The 22453-nt window shown below is 41.8% G+C and overlaps 1 protein-coding gene across 6 annotated transcripts in view; it reads left to right on the top strand.

Moving 5' to 3' along the window:
- Window positions 1–21945, top strand: part of TMTC4 (transmembrane O-mannosyltransferase targeting cadherins 4) — a 58775-nt gene extending 36830 nt beyond the window's left edge. For 5 of the 6 annotated variants that reach the window (XM_046664123.1, XM_046664118.1, XM_046664121.1 and 2 more), the window contains 9 exons: window positions 598–769; window positions 856–987; window positions 8016–8095; window positions 8266–8373; window positions 8482–8623; window positions 14777–14891; window positions 15888–16000; window positions 20222–20291; window positions 21466–21945. In XM_046664123.1, the coding sequence (XP_046520079.1) occupies window positions 598–769; window positions 856–987; window positions 8016–8095; window positions 8266–8373; window positions 8482–8623; window positions 14777–14891; window positions 15888–16000; window positions 20222–20291; window positions 21466–21614 (1081 nt within the window). In that variant the 3' untranslated portion in view covers window positions 21615–21945. The remainder of the gene's footprint in view (window positions 1–597; window positions 770–855; window positions 988–8015; window positions 8096–8265; window positions 8374–8481; window positions 8624–14776; window positions 14892–15887; window positions 16001–20221; window positions 20292–21465) is intronic. The other variant, XM_046664122.1, reaches the window with a different exon arrangement.
- Window positions 21946–22453: the final 508 nt, after the last annotated feature.

Raw genomic sequence — 22453 nt, forward strand, 5'->3', positions numbered from 1 at the left:
AAACTTGACCCTACTTCTTAATTCCTCCTCTTGCATCATATGGGACATTAGAAATAATTGCCTAGTTCCAGAAGTGTTTCATTGCCCAGCTGTCTTTTTATTTGCCTGAAATTTGTGGTGATGTCACACCGAAAAATGATATTAGTTTATTTCAGATTTTATAAAGTATAACCTAGTTAAGTATTATTGTTCCTGTTAAGTTTAGGGAGAAGATTTTTTTTTTCCCATGAAAACTATATTGGACTAATTGGGACCAATCTCCACTGAGCTCTTCAGTGCCTGTATGGTGTGAGGTAGAGTTAGGAGTAAGTGAATTAATAAGGCCTCACAGATGTAGTCATTCCAACTTTCTTCATATGAATTGCATGACTTGTAAGTTTTATCCTCGTGCCTGGTGCTAACTTAGTAAGATTTTTATGTCTTATCCTAATACAGCCAGGCTAAACCCTCTCTATTGATGACACTTTTTTGCTGCTGCTGCTACCTTTTCTCAATTGATGGAATGAAAAAAAAAGTCTTTTATCATTAATTTAATGGTGAGTAAGACATTTTTTTGAGATGTCTGCAATAGCCGTTTAAGTACTTCTCATTTTCCAGGATCCTTACGCTGGGCCTGGGATTTCTCATTATCCCATTTCTTCCTGCAAGTAACCTGTTCTTCCGAGTGGGCTTTGTGGTTGCAGAGAGAGTCCTGTACCTCCCCAGTGCTGGGTACTGCATGCTGCTGACTTTCGGATTTGGAACTCTCAGTAAACACACGAAGAAAAAGGTATTGGCCAAGAGTGGTGCCATTCCTAACCAGGACGACTGGATGGATCTTACTGATGACATTTATCCTGTCTCTCTCTTCTTAAGAAACTAGTTGCTGCTTTTGTACTGGGAATTTTGTTCATAAACACACTGAGGTGCATGATTCGCAGCGGCGACTGGCGGAGTGAAGAGCAGCTTTTCAGAAGTGCCCTGTCTGTGTGTCCTCTCAATGCCAAGGTATGCTGGCTGCCCTGTTTCTTTAGAAAGACTTTACTAGGATATAGTTGAAGTTCGACAGCTAAAAGTGAAGAATGTTTACCTTCACACAGAATCTCGCATAAGACCCATGACCAAATCCTTGGGTTTTTCTTTGTTGTCGTTTTTTTTTTTTAATGATTTTGATAGAATTTGTTAAAATTCCACTTAGCCAAAATAATTCAAAAGAAATTGTTAAAAACAGACAATGTCAATGCAGCAGCACATTACTTAAATGAGGTTTTATTCATCTTCCAGTTGGTCCAGTCACCCTTTGAAGTGGTGGCAGGGGGAGTGACACCGCACAGGGGCCTGGGGGAGGCACGTAGTTGAACCGTTGAGACCCCATTTCAAAACACGTGCTCCAGCCACAGCATTCACTAGCTTCCTCCAATCTATAACTGGAAGAGCGTAATGCCCGTGAAGGGATAGCAGTTTGGTTTGGGGAGTTTAAATTATGCTTTTTGGTGTGAAATAGGACGCGTTTCTGTCACCTGTGGTTTCTCTGCTTGTGATTCCTTTTGTCAGAGTAAGTAAAATAAATGTATAGACTTTAAACTTGGCAGTGTTTTTGTTGAAGCAGTCTGAAAGGAATTTGTTCCACCTGTGTTCTTGATGAATCAAGCTCTTCGTTTAACCAGGAGTGCCTCTTTGGGCGAAACTGAACTTTTTTGAACTTTTAGTGCCCTTGTCTATAAGGGGCATAATCCCTATCTCCTGGGTTGACTGTGAGGCCTTAAGACAATATGGCATCTGAAGTGCCCTGACATGGTAGGTGCTCAAGAAATGTTAGCTTTCTTAGGCTTACTTTAGTTTTGATTGTCGCCTTAGATGACAAGAAGGCAGTGCTACTTGCTCAAAATGGGAGGGCAAGGGGTTAGGTTAGAAGAGTTTTCTTGTAGTATAGATTATTATTATTATTATTAAATAATGATACATTCTCTCTTGCGTCATCAGAATTGCAGCTTCCTAGGATGCTTAAAAGAGATCCTTTGTGGGGGCAAAAAAGAACTTTGTGGAGTTCTGTCTCATTCCACATTCTATGTTAAGAGAAGGCAATGACTTCAGGCAAAATTATATGAGTTAATCTAATGAATAGTTGACTTCTTACTTTGACCCTGAAGTGAAGAATAGTATCAAAGGTGCTGGCTCTTTGTTTTTTTCTTGAATTAAAAAAATCTTGTTCATGTTTGGTAGTTAAAACGTGACTTAAATAAAAGAGTGAATGACTTCAAGCTTTTATTGTTAATTTGATTTGTTGGCCTATCAATTTGTCTTATGCTACTAAAAATAAATTGCCTGTGATTTAATTTCATAAATGTTAATGGACTTGCTTTATTTTTGCTTTTCTGTTTGAATCACAGTAATTACGCCTTCTATTTATATAGTCATTCCCCATGAGGAACTCAGATTTCTTTGTAGAGGCTCTATAATTAATCTCCATTATCCTCTCTCTAAGGTTTTTAGAGAGAGGGTATTATTTTCTTTATTTTTCCAAATGGGAGAAACTGAGGCATAGAAAGGTTAGTATTTAGGTGACTAGATAGAGACCTGGTATGGTGCAGTGTCCAGATCAGATTATCCTAGTAAATGAAGGGGGATGGGACATATGTGACGTTTGTGCCTCTACATCTGCCCTAGTAAGTGATTTCATATGTTATAGGTTAGAAAACACAGGGTGTGCACACAGTCATCCTGTGTCTGTGTATATAGTTTTCTCTCTTTAATTTAAGACATACGTGAAAGACCTCATTTTCAGCGTGAACCCGATAGTGATGGTCCTTTCTAAGAACTCTTTTCATTATCAGTATCAGCAAGATAGAGATTTTTTTTTTTTACCTTCTACTGTAAATTGCAGTGTAATAAAATTGTCTTTACTTCCTTTCTTTGGAAAAAAGCTAGGTTGGTTTCAGGGAAGCGATCTCACTTAGGAAGACACTGGTTTTTGTTCAACTCTGTTGCAGGCAATACATTTTCTGTACTGGTTTCACTTTATATTCATTGAATGTTAAGTAGGCAGTTGGCACCTGGCTCCAGATTAGGCCCAGATTTACAAACTGAGACTCGATCGTAATATCCACATAGGTCATGCTGGTGCCTGGTCTGCATTTGAATTACCTACAGTGTCTTGCATATGGTAGGGGCTCAGTATTAGTGATTGAACTGGGCCAAATGGAAATTGCATTCCTTGAGCCTACTTAGTGGATGAGATACCAAGTATCTGATTATATGTATAGCCACTTTTAGTTTTTAAGGCTTAAAAGTACGTTGCACTTTGTGTCAACTCTGTAATACAATTCTAAATTCCTTTAACAATGGAAGGGATCACTTACCACAATGAGATATTTCCTTAAGGATGAACCAGAATGGGTTATAGGATTTTTATGTGTTTAAAACATTTTAAGTTTGGGCTGGCCCCATGGTATAGTGGTTAAGTTCGGCGTGCTCTGCTTTGGAAGCCCAGGTTCACAGGTTTGGGGATCCTGGGTGCAGACCTACACGACTCATCAGCCATGCTGTGATGGCGACCCACATTCAAAACAGAGGAAGATTGGCAACAGATGTTAGCTCAGGCCAAATTTTCCTCAGGAAAAAAAAAATTTAAGTTTAACATCAAATATTGGCAGAATATTTGAAACAAGTTGGTTTTAGCAGTGGTGTTAAGGGCCTTGCGTTGTTGATGCTTTTACGTCGTTTGTGTTGCATGTCCCTGGGTTGCAGTGGTGAGTGTTATCTGTGGCTTCTGTGATGCTCCACTGCCGCAATGTATGAATCACAAAGGCTAGAGGGAAAGTTCAGGAGTAAACAGGCTTTTTCAATCTTTTCCATTCCACGGAAACAAAAATCAATCGTTCTTTAAACACTATTTTAAGGAAACTATTCGTGAGGGTGTTTTGCTTTTTTTTTTTTACGATAGGTCATCTAGGCAACTGTTTTCTATTCAAATAATTCCCTCCATATAAGCCATGGGATAAGGCTGGCCTGGGTGAACCTGTTTACAGTTCTTGACGTTGGAAAGCTTGCCTTCTAGGCTGCATCAGATCTTTGGTTCCATTGAAATAACCGCAGTCTGAATTTCCAGAGTGCCCTGCTTTCTCTCCGGATCCTCTGGTCTCTGGCATTCTGGGTGTTGAACAGAACACTCTCTATGCTGCAGAGGGCAGTTGAACACTGTCTGAGCTTTTTATTGAGAAAACAGAATTTCCCCGGAACAAAGGCGAGCAGCAGGAGCTCAGGGGCGGAAGAGGCGGGAGTCTTGTTGAAGTCTAAGCAGAAGCTGTATTTGTATTCTGGGGACCACAAGCGCATCGCTCACGGGTTGTCTCCAGATTCGGTTCTTTTGTGCGTGGGACAGGAGGTGAAGCAGGGCTTCCAGGCTGCGGCTGGGGAGGCGCCAAGTCGAATCGTTTAGAATACATCTTTCAATGCGTGCTCGGGCAGGGCATTGACCAGCCTCCTCCAAGCTGTAATTTGAAGATGATAATGCCTGCGAATGGGCAATAATTTGGTTCAGGAAGTTTAAATTACACTGTGTGCTGCCCAAAAGCACACATTTCTATCATTGTGCTTTCGCTGCTCGTGATTCCTTTTGTCAGATTAGGTAAAAAGAAATGTATGTACTTTAAAATCGGCAGTTAAAAAAATCTGTTGCATTTGTGCTTAAAGAATGTCGCTCCATACCCTTCCAGAAATATTAGTGTTCATGAAGACATGCTATAACTGTAGGTTACAATTGATACGGCGGGATATGGTTATGTTTTCAGAGGGGGTTTTGAAGTGTTCTGATGTGATGCTACTGGAATGTGTTTAAACAATTATTGTATTTCACGATATATTCATTTGCTGGGGTTGCCATAACAAAGTACCACAGACGGGGTGGTTTAAACAACAGAAGTTTATTTTCTCGCAGTTCTGGAGGCCAGGGGTCCTCCAGAGGTCCATGATCAAGGCGTCATCAGGGTTGGTTTCTCCTGAGGCCTCTCCCTGGCTTGCAGAAGGCAGCTTCTCGCTGTGTCCTCATGTGGTCTCGCCTCTGTCTGCATGCGTCCCTGGGTCTGTGTGTGTCCAAATTTCCTTTTCTTATAAGGACACTAGTCACATTGGATTAGGGACCCTGACAGCCTCCTTTTACCTTAATCACGTCTTTAAAGGTCCTGTCTCCAAATGCAGTCACATTCTGAGGTGCTGGGGGTTAGGGCTTCAACATAGGAATTTGGGGAGACACAATTCAGCCCTAACACACAACAAGAAAAACTATTTTACTTTGAGAAAAATAGTAGATGGTACGAATGAATGGGCCTAGAAATCACCTCGAGCAGTCAGCCCCATCTTCACCCAGCACCCTAATAAATGGATGTGATACCGTGAGAAAAAAACAGAGGCTTTGGAGCTGGGGTTCAAATCCAGCACCACAACCTTGGGTAAGACGCTTAACGATGCTGAAGCAGCCCCTCAGCTCGGAAGGGAGGGTGACGGCAGCCACCTGGCACGGCTGCTGTGAGAAGAGACTGTGTGTACGGTGCCGACCCTGCACCTGGCTCAGGGCAGCCCCCAGCCTGTGCCGGCTCCTGATGTCACTGTTGTTATTACTAGTCACCCTCAACACACCTAATTGAACGAATTTCTGTGGCATCATCTCCTCTGAGATAGCTATTGACCTTTACGTTGTAAGCGTCCAACAGGAGCTTTGGATCATCAATTCATACTTCAGATAATAATCCTCATGAGTCTGTGCAGGTCTGCTGGCCCAGTGGCAGGTTGGGTCCCAGCTCCTTCCCTTATAATGTTTTCTGAGCCCGCTTGAGAAAATGCCATTAAGTTGGCTTCCCTGGTGCCCTTGAGTTAAGATGACCTGAGAATTTCTGGGAGGTTTGCAGCAATGAGTCTGTCTCTTCCAGTCTGCTTTACCACCCTCTTCAGTCATTAAAAATTCTCTCCTTATTCTCTCTCTCTTTTTAATTGAGGCAAAATTCTCCTAACATAAAATTAACCATTTTTGTTCCTCAAAAAATTAAAAATAGAATTACCAGATGATCTAGCAATTCCACTTCTGGGTATATGTATATGTATACCCAAAAGAATTGAAAGCAGGATCTCAAAGAGATATTTGAACAGAGGTGGTCATAGTAGCAGTATTCACAGTAGCCGAGAGATGGAAGCAACCCAAGTATCCATAGACAGATGAATGGGTGAACAGAATGTGGTACACACATACAATGGAATATCATTCAGCCTTGAAAAGGCAGGAAATTCTGACACATGCTACAACATGGATGAACCTTGAGAAGGTTATGCTAAGTGAAATAAGCCAGTCACAAAAAGACAAATGCTGTATGTTTACACTTGTATGAGGTGTTTAGGGTAGTCACATTCATAGCAACAGAAAGTAGAATGGGGCTGGGGGCAGGGGAGAATGGAGAGTTAGTGTTTAATGGGTACAGAGTTTCAAATATCCAAGATGAAGAGTTCTGGAGATTGGTTCCACAACAGTGTGAATATACTTAACCCTACTGAACTTTACTCTTAAAAATGATTAAGATGGTGACTTTTAAGTTATGTTTATTTTACCGCAATTAAAAAATAAACTAAAAAAATTTCCCTTGTTTTTCAGAATAAAATGATTATTATTAACCAGTTTAAAAATTAGCCATTTATAAGTGGACAATTCAGTGGCATTGGTACATTCGGTGTGGTGGGACTACCACCTCTCTCTAGTTTTAGAACATTTCAGCATCTCCTTCTCTTTCTATTGCTGTATGCCTGTTGGTTTCTCTAGCTTTGTAGTTTGATGAGAGGAGTGAAATGAGAAGGTTTTAGGGGAGCTTTTCCTCCGCGGACTGGCTCTCTCTGGGTGATCACACCACCCATGGCTTTACCTCCTGTCCCTGCCGGCCTGCCACGTTGGTGTCCCCAGCCTGCTCCTGAGCTCAGGTGGCCACCTTGGTCTCTCCACTTGGGTTTTGCAAGGACTTCAAATCAGCCTGATTCCTCTCCCCTGAGACAAGCCTAGCCACCCATCATGTCACCTTGAAAGCCGTCAAGCCTTCTCTTGCTCTTGGGACGAAGACTAAACCAGACCTGCCACCTCTCGGGGTTCCCTGTGCAGTCGGCTCCCCACGCTCTCCAGCCTGGTCTCCCTTGCCCTCTGCACCGCAGTGACACTGTGCTTCTCATAGTTGCTCAACCAAATGTCCCAGGCTTCCTCCCAGCCCAGGGACCCTCCCCACTTGCCTGCTCCACCTGGGGTGCTTCCTCCAACGCATCCCCTTGACCTGCTGCCCGCCCCGCTTTTCCCCCCACTGAAAGGCCATTCACAGGACAGCCTCCCCACTCAAACCAGGAGCCGCCCTCAGGACTCACCTTCCTCCTAGGGCCCCGGGTGCCTCCGAGTGACACACTTATGATGCTGTCATTTGACTCACAGCTGCAGCGGGGGGCCAGGAGGCAGGGGTCTGACCGGTTTGCCCACCACTGTGTCTCTAACTGCCAGCAGTGCCTGGGGTGCAGGGGGCATCAGTCTTCACCTGCAGGAATAAGGGAGGAGGAATTTTATTAGTATAAAGCAGAATGTTTGTAATGCTGCAGAAGAAAGGGCTGTGGTTCACAGTACACACTCGTCTTTCTTCCTCTCACGTCCACACGACTTCACATCTCAGCCCCAGTGAGGGACAGGTGTGTGTGGTGGGCGAGGGGGAGTTGAGGGTTTAGCAGTAAAACTAACCCAGCTTCGTAGTTTGCCGCTTTTCTCTGGTGAGCTCTTTAGTTAAGCATCCTTTTGTCATACTTCAGCGAGACCATCTGCTCATTACCACCCTTTCGTGCCATCTTCTCTTACAGGTAGGGGATTAAAGGAACCCTGGCCAGCCCTCTCTAGGGTTTTAGCTAAAGTTTTGGTGGGTGGGTTTTTTCCTAAATATATTTACCTTTTGTTTTCAGTTAGAAGATATGATAGATACCCTGGAACAAAAAAGTCTATCAGCTGATGGTCAGGTTATTATCTATATTTTCAGGTTCACTACAATGTTGGCAAAAACCTGGCCGATAAAGGCAATCAGACAGCCGCCGTCAGATATTACCGGGAAGCTGTGAGGTACTGCAAGCATCTTGTCCCGTTGATATACGTGTCTTGTTTTAACTTTCTAGGATTAAAAACCTGTCCCCATAAAGACCCCAACTTCGAGATAGCTTTACCAATTGCTGAGAGTTTGATGAAGACTGCTGAGCATTAACAGACGGCTTGGTTTCTCTCTCCACTTCCAGATTAAATCCCAAGTACGTTCATGCCATGAATAATCTTGGAAATATCTTAAAAGAAAGGAACGAGCTACAGGAAGCGGAGGAGCTGCTGTCTTTGGCTGTACAAATACAGTAAGCTTTGTTTGTATAATTATGCTCATGGCACAGAGATGCGCTCCTGCCTTCTGCGGTCTGAGCCTTTCTTTTCCTCACTTATCTTTTTAAAAAATGCTCCTCCAGGCCGGACTTTGCTGCCGCCTGGATGAATTTAGGCATAGTGCAGAACAGCCTGAAACGGTTCGAAGCTGCTGAGCAGAGTTACCGGACAGCAATCAAACACAGAAGGAAATACCCGGATTGTTACTACAACCTCGGGCGTCTGGTAAGTGGAAGATGCCCTGTGGCTGCGGAGGACAAGCTTGGTTTTTCCTTTATTTATAGTAAAACAACAGTGGTAACACCTATTTTTGCCTCTCTATATCTTACAAAGTTCTTTCACATTAGTTCTCAGTTGAAGGTAGCCATTTGATTTCCTTCTGTGTAACTTTTTAAGCTCTAATTAGAGAGCAGTTCAGCTTGGATTGGCCAAATTTAAGAGATCACAGAGGCAGCAGGTTAAACCAAGGAATAAATTACAATTTTTAATGTCCCTTGTGCCCTGTAAAACAGTACTCCAAGAGGTAACTTCCTGATAAACATCGGCTTCTCTGTTTTTAAAACACGAATAAAAACCGAGATTAAAAAAACAAATTCATAATGTGATTTCTGAGCTTCCATCTTCTCCTTCCTCCAGGGACAGCTCCCTGCACCCCCGGGGCCTTCCTTCTGAGAACTGTTCTCCCCGTAAAAGACGGCTCAGGAGGACAGGATTTATTGCAAAGGGCTTTGAGACGATGCGATGGAGATAGAAAATAATGTGTCCTATAGTGACTTTCTTTTTTTAGTTATTGACATAATATTTATAAAGGTCTGATTGATCTTGATTTTCTTTTTTATAGTTTATTTTTTTACTCAAATAAATATTACAGCAGTAACTAATAGAATAAGTCCAATAATCTTAAAATCTGAAAACATATATTGATAAGTGATGGTGAAATAGATTCCGTCATCATTTCTGAAAAGCCTCCGTGAGTTTTCACAGCTTGATCAGTAAAGTTCTGGATTTCGTTAATAAAGAAAAGAACCACACACAAAAAACATGGTAATGATGTAAGGTGATGAGGTGGTGACTAACCTGATTGTGTTAATCATTTCACAATATATAAGTGTATCAAATCATCACATCGTACATCCTAAACTTAGATATGTTATATGCCAATTTTATGTCAATAAAGCTGGAAAAAGAAAGAAAACTTACCCCCCAAAGTGCAGAATTAAACAAGAATTATTGTATATTCTCCCTTCCCTTAACCCTTTAATTTGGTTTCAAGAAACTAAATACATATGTTCCTCATATATTTAGTTTTGTTAAATAAAATTGTTAAGGAAAAAACTTTTTGCTCATTTTAGTGAAACTGGAATACATGCGTAGTGATGTGATTTTTAAGAGAAGTTTATGTACAATTTTCTGGATTTTATCTAGCCCAGCCTCACAGGTGAGATTGCGTCAAAGTTGTTTTAAAGAGATGCCTGTTTATCCTCATTTTGAGGTCCTGAAGCTTCTTGGTCTGGTGGAGTCCTCGTGCTTTCGAACCCAGTGGTTCCCAAAACTGGTTGTACGTCTAAGTCATCCCCCCATCTCAGATTTAGGAAGTCAGAAGCTCCATAGCGGATCGGTATTTACAAAAACCAACAAAATTCCCAGGTGATTCCACTACCGTGTTGTTGGCCCTGCATTTGGGAAGCAGATCTGTCTGAACCTTGAGCAGACAGACTGACCAAGTCAGAGCAGAAGAAACTGTTTGAGGAGAACAAGCTAGAAAACGTGAACTGTCTTAAGTTTATTGAAAGTCCAGGCTTCAGTTTTTACCGTGACGAGAACGTGTTTGGTCTAAACTGCTTTGTTTCTGGACTGGGTACCCATGACTGTGTGAGTTGTGGAGGTAGGATTTTATGCGTGGAGGAAAGAAGATGGCAGGAGCATGTGGCTAATGATGGTGAAGTTTTACTTCTCTCACTCTGCATCAGTCACTTTAATTGGGCAGGTACTGCTTGTTTTCTAAATTTTAAAGTGAAGTCGCTGATGTGTTTTTATTATTCAAAAAATAGAGAACATGTTTCAGTTACGATGTATCAAAGGAAGGTACCATCTCTATACACTTACTCTAGTGTGGAAAAGAAGAATTCTTTCTCCCTGGGCACAGGGGGACGGTGGCAGTAATGTTACTGAATCCACACCACAGCAAGGTGTGTGAACAAGGAAGGTTGATAGCAAGATATTCCTGTTGCCCCACTTAACTTTCTCCAGAGCCACTTGACCTTCCATGCCTTTCTGGGTTTTTTTCAGGTTTTTTAATGTTTTAAAATTTTGTGCTTTATGATCTTGCTACATATTTTGCTGTTGAAACAGCTTTCTCTGTGAAACCTGAAGATTCAAGGAGAGCTAAAATTATTCTAGTGCTAAGCTGCTGTAAGGGAGGAAAAAAACCTTTTTCCTCTACCCTCCTGGGTTCTCTGACTGGGGCCCTGCAAATTAGACTGAGCACTGACAGATTAACAAGAGAAAAACAGAGTTTATTAACACATGCATTGTGCATACACATGGGAGAAACTCAGTGATGAGTAACTCAAAGGGATGGTTAGAACTTGGGCTTATATAGCATCTTCACAAAGAACAATAAATTTGAAGAGAAGTAACAAGACAAAGGAAGAGGTTGCAGGCTTCCAAGGGTGGCAACAGTCAGAAGGTCAATGTACAAGGGAGAGGAATGAAGTAAGGTTTGTCTGTGTCAGTCCTTCTTCATGACCGTAAAACTTCCCCAGGAAAGGGGACTTATGGAGTCCTCATTTCTCAGTCTCTGCTTTAGCTAGAAAAGAGAAGCTCCAAGAAGCCTTCTTTCTGTATCTGTTGACTCTCAAATGCCAGCAGTGCAATAATCCTTATGCCGAAGTGGTATATTTGGGGTGGCACGTTTTGATCCTCTTCATTGTTCTCTCTGGACAGGAGGGTAGGAAGACAGTAAAACTTCACCATAATGATAAAAGTAGAGACCAAAAAATTCGATTACGTGCAGAGTAGGGTGGATCCTTGCAAAGTTAATGAAGTGAGAATGGGGGATGGGAGCAACTTGGGTATTATCTGAATGCTTGCGTTGGGTGGTTATTGCAGGGGTTACTGTTTCTGGTTACTGTGTCTTTTTAATTAGTTACTCGTATGGCATATACTTATATCCACGTGAATTCTTCTTTCATTCCCTTTTTTTTTTCTTTTTTGGAAGTAGCTTTTTAGGTTATCATTTGCAAAGTGAGTGGGTCTGCCTGCTGCCTTCTAGTTATACTTTAAAGCTCTAACACTTAGCAGTCTTCTCCTTCCCGTAGTAGCTGCCTATCACTGCAATTCCTTGCGGTTTGGAAAAATAGATAATTTGTGCTCCATCAGCCCTCTGTAATACAGAGTTCCATCCAAAGAAAGGAAGATAGAATGTAAAATGTGGGATTTTACCATGTGCTCCAGTCCTTGGAATTCATGCCACTTGCACGTAGAAGATCCTCTGTAGTATTAGCTGTGTTGAGACCTTGTACTGCTCTCGGTGTATATTGTTTGCTAATTATGCTACCGTGAAGTGATCTTCCTATGTTCCCTTCTGCCAACTGTTCCTGCTTATTTAAAGATTTTGCTCTCCGTTGCTGTTTAATTATCCAGCTTTTGCCTGCCTGACAGCTTAAAAGCATTAAGAGCTTAATCTTTAACAGCTCAACTAACACATTTGTGTATTGGCAAATAACTTAAAAGTTTCTTTTTTAAAAATCCTCCTTAGTCACCCTTTAGTAACAGAGACAGAAATGTGTTTTGATTTCTGGACCCAGATAAGAAGGGAATACAACGTAGTTGTCTGGTGAAATAGGAAATTGGGAAGAGCTGGATTATTGGGGGCATGCTACTGGTGCTGGAGAGGGACGGTCACAGTGATTGGAGACATTGCTAGAGACAGTTCGTCATGCAGGGACTGTTTGTGTCACTCAGGATCCATTCAGGAAAACAGCAACCATGGTAACTAAGTATTGCAAATAGAGAAGATTCAGTACAGGGAATTGGCTAGACAGTTGTTGGAAGGCTGGAAGAACAAAAATGGTGAGGTAATATTAACTCAGAGTAAAAGGAAAGCCTGTAGCATTGGGGGAACAAACGGGAGGAAGTGGTGCCAGCAGAAGTTAAGAGCTGAGATCCTGAAGGAAGAATCTCAGCTTCCAGCCCTGGGACTGTGGAGGAAGGGACAGAGCCACTTCAGAGACACTGCTGAAGATAAGGAAGGAGAGAGGAGAGTGGGGGGAAAGGGCCACTCCCCTCTTCCAGCGCTCTGAGGTCACCTGTGACTCCTATTGGAAGAGATTTAACAAAAGCCTCGTGGCAAAGGACCCTGGGAAATATAGTTTGCAGAATGTAGAAGGTGGGGCATAGGACTAATAGGTAAATAACATGCGCGTCATCACCCACTTTCTGGATGGGTGGTTCTTGCAACGTCACCATTTTTCTCTGCTTCCCTTAGAGTATTGTTCACTTTGTATAGATGCTATAAGAAGGGTAAAGGTCAAGACAAAAGTAAATTTTACCTGATTCAGTCTGTTGTTAATCTTCAATAAATAATAATAATAATAATAGTAATAAATAATAAAATACATGAAGAATTTTCCTGTTGTTTAAATGAAATTATGTTGGTTTTCCTGAGTGTGTTAGAAAGAATATCACCAGGGATTTTGTCCATGTGGCTCAAATGCATATCACTTGCTAGAGAGAATTGACGGAGAGATCAATGCAACATCAAATAGAGAGACAATTAAATGTTAGTATGATAGCAGTCTAAAGTATTTTTAAGTTTTTGAACTTTTCGTATTTCCTCATTTAAGGGGTAAAATACTTAACTTGTCTCTGAGTCCCATGGGAAACTCCGACAACATCTTTAGCAAGTGGATATTCACAAATGTTTCCATAATGCATTAAACCTTTCCTTTTCTTGTATAATATGCCACCTATTTGCTGTGTAGGTCATAGGGCAAGTCAGAATGTTTCTGTTTTCTACTGAAAAGACGGACTTGACAGTAAATAAAGAAATAGGCTTAAACTCATGAATTGTTATCATTTGTACTTTTTGCAGAATATAAGGCACTGAGTTCATTCACATAAGATGTGCTTTTGAACTGAGTTAAAGAGAGCAAAAGAGTCACCTGCTGAAAACTCCATCACTTTCTCCCTGAGTGCTTTTATTCACCATGAAGTGGAGAGCTGCCATTTGGTATTCTGTTATGGATGTTAAACAACATGCTCTCTCAAAAGAAAGCAGCAGATAATTCTCTCTTCCTAAAGGAGGCGCACAGGCTCCAGAATGCCAAGGGGTTTTGCATTACCACATAAGGCTTTTCCAAGGAATTTACAATGTCTGATCTACTCATAGTTGTATGTGAAGCTTAGATGTGGGCAGGAAGAGGCTACTAGACCATTCTTCACAAGATGAATTTGACACACTTAGCTTTTTTTTTTTTTTTTTTGAAGATTAGCCCTGAGCTAACATCTGCTGCCAATCCTCCTCTTTTTGCTGAGCAGACTGGCCCTGAGCTAACATCCATGCCCATCTTCCTCTATTTTGTATGTAGGATGCCTGCCACAACATGGCTTGACAAGTGGTGCCATGTCTGCACCCGGCATCGGAACCAGCAAACCCTGGGCCACCAAAGCAGAATGTGTGAACTTAACCGCTGTGCCACTGGGCCGGCCCCGACACACTTAACTTTTAGTCACGTTAAATGTTTTGTTTTCCCTTTAAAGTAATACTTTTTCAAAGATAGACTATATGAAGTCTTTCTAGAAAAAGATTGGTGATTAGGGGCTGGCCCCATGGCGTGGTGGTTGAGTTTGCACACCCCACTTTGGCAGCCCGGGGTTCACAGGTTCATATCCTACACACGGCTCATGAAGCCATGCTGTGGTGGTGTCCCACGTGCAAAATAGAAGATTGGCACAGATGTTAGCTCAGGGACAATCTTCCTCACCAAAGGCAAAAAAGGCTAATGATTAGATTTTTACCTTATTTCTTTTCAGTAGTCTGAAATATGATTCGACACTTGGAATCACTAAGTTATAGGTTAAGAAGTTGTAGCCTTGGGAGCTAGACCACTCAGTTCTAATGCCTGCTGTACAATTTCTAGATGTGTAACTTTAGGCGAGTTACTTAATTTCTCTATTTTTCAGTTGCTTCATCTGTAAAATGAGGATAGTTTTCTACTTCATTGAGATTATTTTGAGAGTTAAATGAGTTAATATGAAAAAATTGAAGCTCAATAAATACGAGTTAGGTTTTGGATTTGGTTTGGTAATGTCTTGGAAAGGGAAAGCAGAAAAATTGGAATATATTGATTTTTTGGGTCCATGCTTTATTTTCAGTATGCAGATCTGAATCGTCATGTGGATGCATTGAACGCCTGGAGAAATGCTACTGTGCTGAAACCGGAGCACAGTTTGGCCTGGAACAACATGATCATACTTCTTGACAATACAGGTACAGAAAGATGAACTGAATCAATCAGGAAATTGCCCCACAGCACAATACCATTGGATAGTTAGGAAACATAGATTATTGTGCTTTTGTTTTCCCTAGTGTATGTTAGAGTTTTAAAAAATAATACTCTGGGGTTCAATATTTTGCATTATAAAATTGTCTATTCTTCTAGAAAATGGAGATTACTTTGACATATTGGAATATGAATATTCGAGGAAAATGACAGTTTGCTTAGCATTAGCGTTGAGGAGTGGAGGAAGATTTGTGCCAGTAGCTCATTTCTTCTGAAGCCTGTTATCTAGGATGCTGGAGGTACCCAGAAGTGAGCGAGAATGGCTTCAGGGCTTATGACACAGACGGTGCCAGGTCCGTGCTCTAAAGTTCATGGACTGTGCTCGGAGGAGGTGCCCTGAAACCTACACTCATTTTAGATTCGGTGCTAACAGATTTGACAATCTGGTTTCTTAGCCCATAGCAGACTTAGTCAATTAGTAATCACTCTGCTCCCCTCGTTTGAAAAATCCAAGCATCCCATAAGAAATGATAGTTTTAATTTGGCAGAATTTAAAGCTAGTAAGCCGTTTAAGCAGTGTGGAGAAGAGATAGACATTTGCTTCTAATGGAAGTATAGAATGCATACTTCAGTGTGATCCATATTCAGTTATTGAGGTGTTCCTAGGATACTCTTATTCTGCAGACTCATTTTCTTTGATTTGGGTATAACTGGTATCAGGGGAAAAATAAAACTAGGTTTTATATGCTTTTTACTGAATTTAATCAAAAACTGTTGGTTTATTATGTCAGAATTATGCTGGGCTGTGGTGGCTTTGTGACTGATGCCGTCCTGTGTGTGTATGTTACATGTTCTGCGTTGATTTTCTTAAGTAGTTTATTCGTGATTGTCGTGTATAGTGCACATAAGCCTGTTAATTAGAAAGAGAGACTCAAATACTAGTACGGTGTTAACCTGTTGTTGTTTTCCGCTTTCTCCTCCAGGTAATTTAGCCCAGGCTGAAGCAGTTGGACGAGAGGCACTGGAGCTGATCCCTAACGACCACTCTCTGATGTTCTCGTTGGCGAATGTGCTGGGGAAGTCACAGAAATACAAGGTGTGTACGCCGCAGGCCAGGATTTCTTACAGCTGATGCCAGCATCTGACAGAAGCCATAAATGTTACTTCTGCCCAGTTAAATTCGGAATTAGGCCAGAACAGTGCACCACTGTGGCTTGGTCAATTTGCCTCCTGGAGAAGTTGGCCCAAAAGATGGATTTGCGGGGTCAACTACGTGTCCTTTCTCATCAGAATTCACCGCTGTTGCTCAAACGTGGGGAGGGGAAGCCCAGAGAAGGGGCAGTGACAGCTCATCCAAGCAGATGCCCGGCCCCAACCCTGGCACAGAGCGGTTTGGTTCTGTTCCTGCGGTTGGGCTGGAGTTCTGGTTTTATTTGTGGACGCCATCTTCACACTAAAAGAATAATGGCCCCTGGAGAATACATGACTGGTTCTTGCTAGTTCCAAGCTTTTCCTCATCTAGAGTCAGTTATGGGTCATCTGCAAGGCCCTCAAAGTGTCTGACCAACAAAAACCACACGCTATTAAATCTGGGTTCTAACTGCCCTCCCAGGATCAGCCCAGAGTAGACTGAATCGGAAGGTGCATAACTCCCCGTGTATCCAGGGGGACTCAGCGCTCCCAATACTGGCAATCTCAAACCATCATTTTGTGCCAGAGGGAGCATGTTAAAAGACAGATGCCCAGATTCCTACCTGCAAGAGATACTGTCTCGGTTGAGTAAGGTCTGGAAATATGCCTTTTTTAACATGCATCCTGGGTGACTAACAGAGGTGTTACAGAAAACACACTTTTAGAAGCAGTGCAATAGTCCTTTCGTGAGAGAGAGATTTTCTTTCAGAATCAGGGGTTGTATCTAATTTTGATCACACTAGGCCTAAACGTTAGTCATTAATTACTGTATGTTCCGATGTTACTTACTTCTATTCTGCTCATTAGATATCATTATCAGTATAGTTTTCTGTAACAATATTAAGATATTTCTCTCATTTTTGAATAATAGGGAGTTTAAAAGCTTCAGTATATATTTTAGCATTTCTAGATTTTGCTCCAAAGATGACTTTTTGAGGGGTTTAGTTGTATTTTTTGCAACTCTGCTCATGTAGCAGGGGAGGAGGTGTGGTTTGTGGATTTCCCTTCTCATGAGTTTTCCAGTCACCTGTGTCAGCCTGGGATGGGTCTGGAGTGTCCAATGACCAGCCACAGTGAGTCATCTTCAGGATGTGACTTCTGTAATTGTTGTATTGATTTTTCTATCATCCCACAGCCTATACACTGGAATTCCTGTTAAGGGGACAGAACCCAGGGTTCCTTTGGCTTCCGGTTCACATTGTTCTTTTTCCAGATAAAGTAGAAAAGACTCTGGTAGAGCAGAATGGAGGTTCCCCATTTCTCTCCACATGTTGTATCCTAATTGTCTAGGCCAGGGTGCTGAGCCTAAGATAATGGAACGGATGCTGAAATCTGGAATAAGATGCTTACTGTGCGCACTGGGCGCATCTAGCTGTATCTAGATACTGCTGGTCTTATTACTTACTTCATATCTTTCTTTAAATAGATTTTTAACACAAATAAATGTATTTAAAGTGGAAACATGATATCACTGCTATAAATACTAGGTAACTGAGAATAGAATAGTTTTATTATGTCTCCGGTGGATACTGTTAACCAAGGCTCCAAGCCTGAGGTCACCGTCTCTCAACTTCAAAGGGAGGTTGGCAGATGTTAGAAGGAGTGACCCCCAAACCACCACCAAACAGAGATTTTTGTCCAGACTTTTTTTGAACCAGAAGAAAGGAAGGCAGGTTGAAGTGGGAACTCCTGTCTTTCTGTGCAATTCGTGGTTTCAGCTTCACGTCGGATCACCTGTGTCACCTTCCCTAGTTGGAGCGGTCTATAGGGTGTCCCTTGTGAAACGCTGTCCAAGGGAATAGACGTGGATTTCAGGATGTTGCTGTGGCGATGCTGGTACCCTGCGGCCAGTGTGGCTGAAATGACCTCGACTGCCCTGTCCCCTCTGCAAGGACTTTCTCTGTCCCATGTGTTACCCTAAACCTTTGTCAAATACATTTTGTCTAATACACTTCAAAAAATAATATACTAGTTTCCCTTTCTATTGATGAAAAAAATATCCCCGATTTTAAATGTGAGTTTATTTATTTGTTCCTTGGCATAAATCAGCTCGTTGCCTGGCTCTTTCAGCATCCCCACACCTCCACAGATCAGTCTATAAACAGTTCATTGCTTTCCAGAACAGAGCTGTTAAGAAGCCTGATTTAATAGATGAACATTTCGTGTGCTTTGAATACCCACAGACATTTGTGTTCTAAAGAGGCCTCCAGCCTCCCAGGACTCCGGTGCAGTCCCAGGGGCCACTGAAGCATCCTCTCAGGGCTGCCCCACTGTCACCCAAGATGGAGCCTGTCCACCCACACTCACCTCACCCCGCAACCTGCTCTTCCTCCTCCTTTTGTCAATATGCCATCGTTTTTATATCTTCCAGGCCCAGGAAATTTGCCTCATTTTTTCTGCCCCAATTCCCTCCCTTATCCTCCCATTCCTTCCCACCCAGCCTCCTCATCACCCCTTCAGGGTGCAGGCCCTGCCTTGCCAAGAGCAGCAGCCCCCTGACTGAGTGTAAGGCCTGCGCACGCTGTCCTGAACGCCACCACATCCTCCAAACCTGACTCCGACAGCACGTCGTCCCGAATCATATCCACACTCGTGGGCATTTGAGAATTTAGTTAAATGAATCAAGAATGAATCTCGCATCCCCTCGAGAACTCCTAACTTGGTTTTCTTCTCTTAATCAGTAGCCTCTAGTTAACACATCTTAAAGCACATTTCAATTCCCTGGCCTTCTTATTTCTCAAATTTTAGATTTTTAAATGGAAATGTTTGAAAATCATCAGAAACAACATGACTTCTTAGAAACCACTACAAATCTACACAATCCATTTGATTTTTTTTTTTTTTTTTTCTTGCAGTGTATCTAACATGACAGGAAAGTCTTAGACTTCCTTGTGGGAGTTTCAGCTACTGAAACTTGGAGCAGACCCTGACTTTGAACCGAGTTCTGAAAGTGATGTTTGCTGACATCCTGATGTATATTATCCTGATGTCTTTTTTCCATCCCTCATGGATGACATTTCTAAAACACTAGAGTTTTCTCTGCCAGCTCTGTCTGAAGGTTGTGGTTTCAGAGATGTTCACCCAAATGCCCAGCCTGTTTCTCAGGAGTGCATAGCCCATTACAGGACAAGGAAGCCGGCCTCCCTTCACCTTATAAAACACATGATCCTGGACGTGGGAAGCCCACCTGGAAACACTCACGTAGGGCGCAGATGGAAGGAGCAAACCTGTCCCCCAGCCACCAGCTTTGGTTGTTTAAGTTTGGTGGTCTGATGCAGATTAAAGCAGGCGTGGCCCTCTAGGAGCACAAATGCAGGCGGCGTGAAGAGCTGCCCCTGGCAGGTTAGGCGTCTTTATTTCTGAGCATTATGGTAGAAAGGCACCATCCAGTCAGCCGCGGTCCAGTAACGATCAGGTGAGGGAACACTTGGCCGTGCTTCTTCGTGACCTGATTGGCAGTGAGTACCATTTGGAGGAAACAGAGGCCTATGCAAGGGTCAGTTCACACACATCAGGGGTGTTTGGTCGGGCTCATGTGCTGTCCTGCAGCAGCTCAGGTGACAGGTCTGTCCCTCAGTCTCTGGTCATTTTTTCCAGCTAAATGGTTTGCTGAGGTGGTTGTGGGTTCTTGGGGGAGATTAAATAGGCCCCAGCTCCCACCTTGAGAATCCTGGAAATGAGTTCATTGGTGTAACTGATGGTGACGCTTTCATGGGTGTCCTCAACAGCCCAGCCCTTTCCTGCTCCTTTGACCTTCCCTCTCCCTCCCCTGCACCCTGAACTGAACCATTTGCTTGAAGTTGCGGAATTCCGGCCACTTCAGGGAGGCAGGAGGCAGAGCTCATCAGCATATTCGTCCTCTCTCAGCAGCTGCCATTGCTTTCCACTGACCCTCACCCCTCACTCCTGCCCTGTCACCTTTGCCCTGTCACATGTTTCCCTGACTGCCCTTCCAAGTCTCTTCTCAACAGGGTGTGGCCCTGCTGGGCGTTCCAAGTGTTCCTGGGAGAAGGATACCGTGGACCAAAACGAGCACATTAGAAGTTTGGAAACCATAGGCAATAAAACTGTGTGTTACTTTTGCATCATGTGCAGTACCTTATTTTTTGTGTATTTTTTCTTTTAGGAATCTGAAGCTTTATTCCTCAAAGCAATTAAAGCTCATCCAAATGCTGCAAGTTACCATGGCAATTTGGGTAAGGGGAATTTTCCCTTTCAACCATATCGAAATTCCATGTAATCTTAATGAAATGGGTATATTTCTGTAAAATCAACATTGGGAAAGTAGGGTTTTTTTTTTTTTTAATCTAGCCTGTATTGTCCTTTATAATGTGGGTTTTTTTTTTAAAGAAATGATTAGATTTAGAAGGTAGCTAAAATAGTCATAATTCCAAATCTTAGTAGTATGACCAAAATAACCCCCAAAATCCCCCACTCACTTTATCGCCTTCTTAATGATGAAACTCGTATTTTCTTTGTGTGAAGAATTCTAGAATGCTAAACTGGGAAGTACTTTGGAAGTTGAAAGTCTGAATTTCGTCTTTTTCCTTTTTCCATATTGGACCCTCCATTCCAGTTTGGTCTCCTCCATGTTCTTATGTTCTCTTAGGCCTTGGCTAAAAATACATTTACAATGCTTTATTCCCTAGAATTCCTGTCTTCCATTTTTAAGTCTCAATAATTAAGATTTTTTTGAGCACAGTAGGTAGATGTTTAGAATGCTCAGTCAAATGAAAATTTTTTCACCGCGTCTGTTCCCTGTGGAGTCTGGAGCTTCTCATCGTGAAAGTCATGAAGCATCAATGGTTATTCCTCTGCCCATGTCGAAAGTTCGTTTTACTTACAAATCATAATAATCAGAGGCTTACCATTCTAATAATTAGATTAACTAACATTTTATGATCAGACCTTGATGTTAGAACCCCTGTTTCCAGCTGGCAACCATTATCTTGCCAAAAGGTGTAGGGAAATCTTTATTTAAAGTAAACAGCTGGACTTCTCCATCATCAGGTCCCTAGGCAGGGCTGGAGCCCAGCCCTCTCCAGCCTGGCTTCTGGAAATGTCATGGCAGCATTGAGAAACTTCCCAAACCCCTTCTTTTACTGCTTTATGTAATAATGTTGCTGTCAGGAAACCAATCGTGCCTGGTGATATGCAGAACCCCAGGAGTAACTGGCGGTGGTTAAACGGACAATCTCCAGGGGGTGTGATTACAATAAATAAAGTCTGTGGTACAAACAATATTATTTTAAACAACGATTTTTGAAAACTATGTGCAGCAGTTCTGTAATATTTCTTTGTACAAGTGGTTGGGAATACTGCAAGTTATTCGGAAGCATTTCCAATGAAATTCATCTCTTGCTATTTCAGCTGTGCTTTATCATCGTTGGGGACATCTAGACTTGGCCAAAAAACACTATGAGATCTCTCTGCAGCTTGACCCCACTGCATCAGGAACTAAGGAGAATTATGGTCTCCTAAGAAGAAAGCTAGAGCAGATGCAAAAAAAAGACGTCTGATCCTTTTTCCTTCATTTTTTGAGTTTGTGCGTGTTTGCATGAGGCATATCTTTAATGTTATGTGGTTGTGTTTAACCATTTAAAAGTCTTACTTGTTTATTTTATTGGGTTTTTCTTTCCTAGGAAAACAAAGACATGCAAAAAGATTACAGCACCAGCAATATAATCTTGAATGCTTGATGTGGTTTTTGCATTGAAATTGTATTTTTTCAGACAACTCAAATGTAAATTGTAAAATTCCAAGTATGAAGTCTTTTTTAATTAAAAATAAAAAGAGAAAAAAATTATCTTGAGCAACTTCAGTAGAATTAAACCTGCATTTGGGATGTGAGCTGTGTTGTCTAAAGACTAGTATTATTAAACCTCGATTGTGAACAAGAAATGACAAACTGGCTCCTACAATTTATATAAATATCGACTGTGTCTGTATATTAGAATTTTTATTTAATGACAAGAAAGTAAATTAAGAGCTTTGGTTTTTTAATCTTTTTTTAAACAATATACTATGAACTTCATTTGTAAAGAAATATATTTATTTGTATTTTTATGTTTTGAACAGGGCAAGTAATTGAACGAAGAATGGAAATTTTAACATCTAGTATATTTATGTACTTTCCCCCTCATAGGAAGAAATTCACTCCTGCAGTGTTTTTTGGCTTCTCTAATGTGTGCAGTTTCGTAACATAGGAAATCATGTGGTATTCTCTGTAAACTGTCCCTGTTAATAGAAAATTCCAGCCATGCTTTCAGCGAAAGCAGGCAGCCTGATGTCTTTGTTTCTGTTACATCCGGTATTAAGAGGGCTACACATCTGTGTAAGTTGCTTTTTTATGTTTTTA

This window comes from Equus quagga, chromosome 6 (genome assembly GCF_021613505.1).
Source record: "Equus quagga isolate Etosha38 chromosome 6, UCLA_HA_Equagga_1.0, whole genome shotgun sequence".
NCBI classification, from domain to species: domain Eukaryota; kingdom Metazoa; phylum Chordata; class Mammalia; order Perissodactyla; family Equidae; genus Equus; species Equus quagga.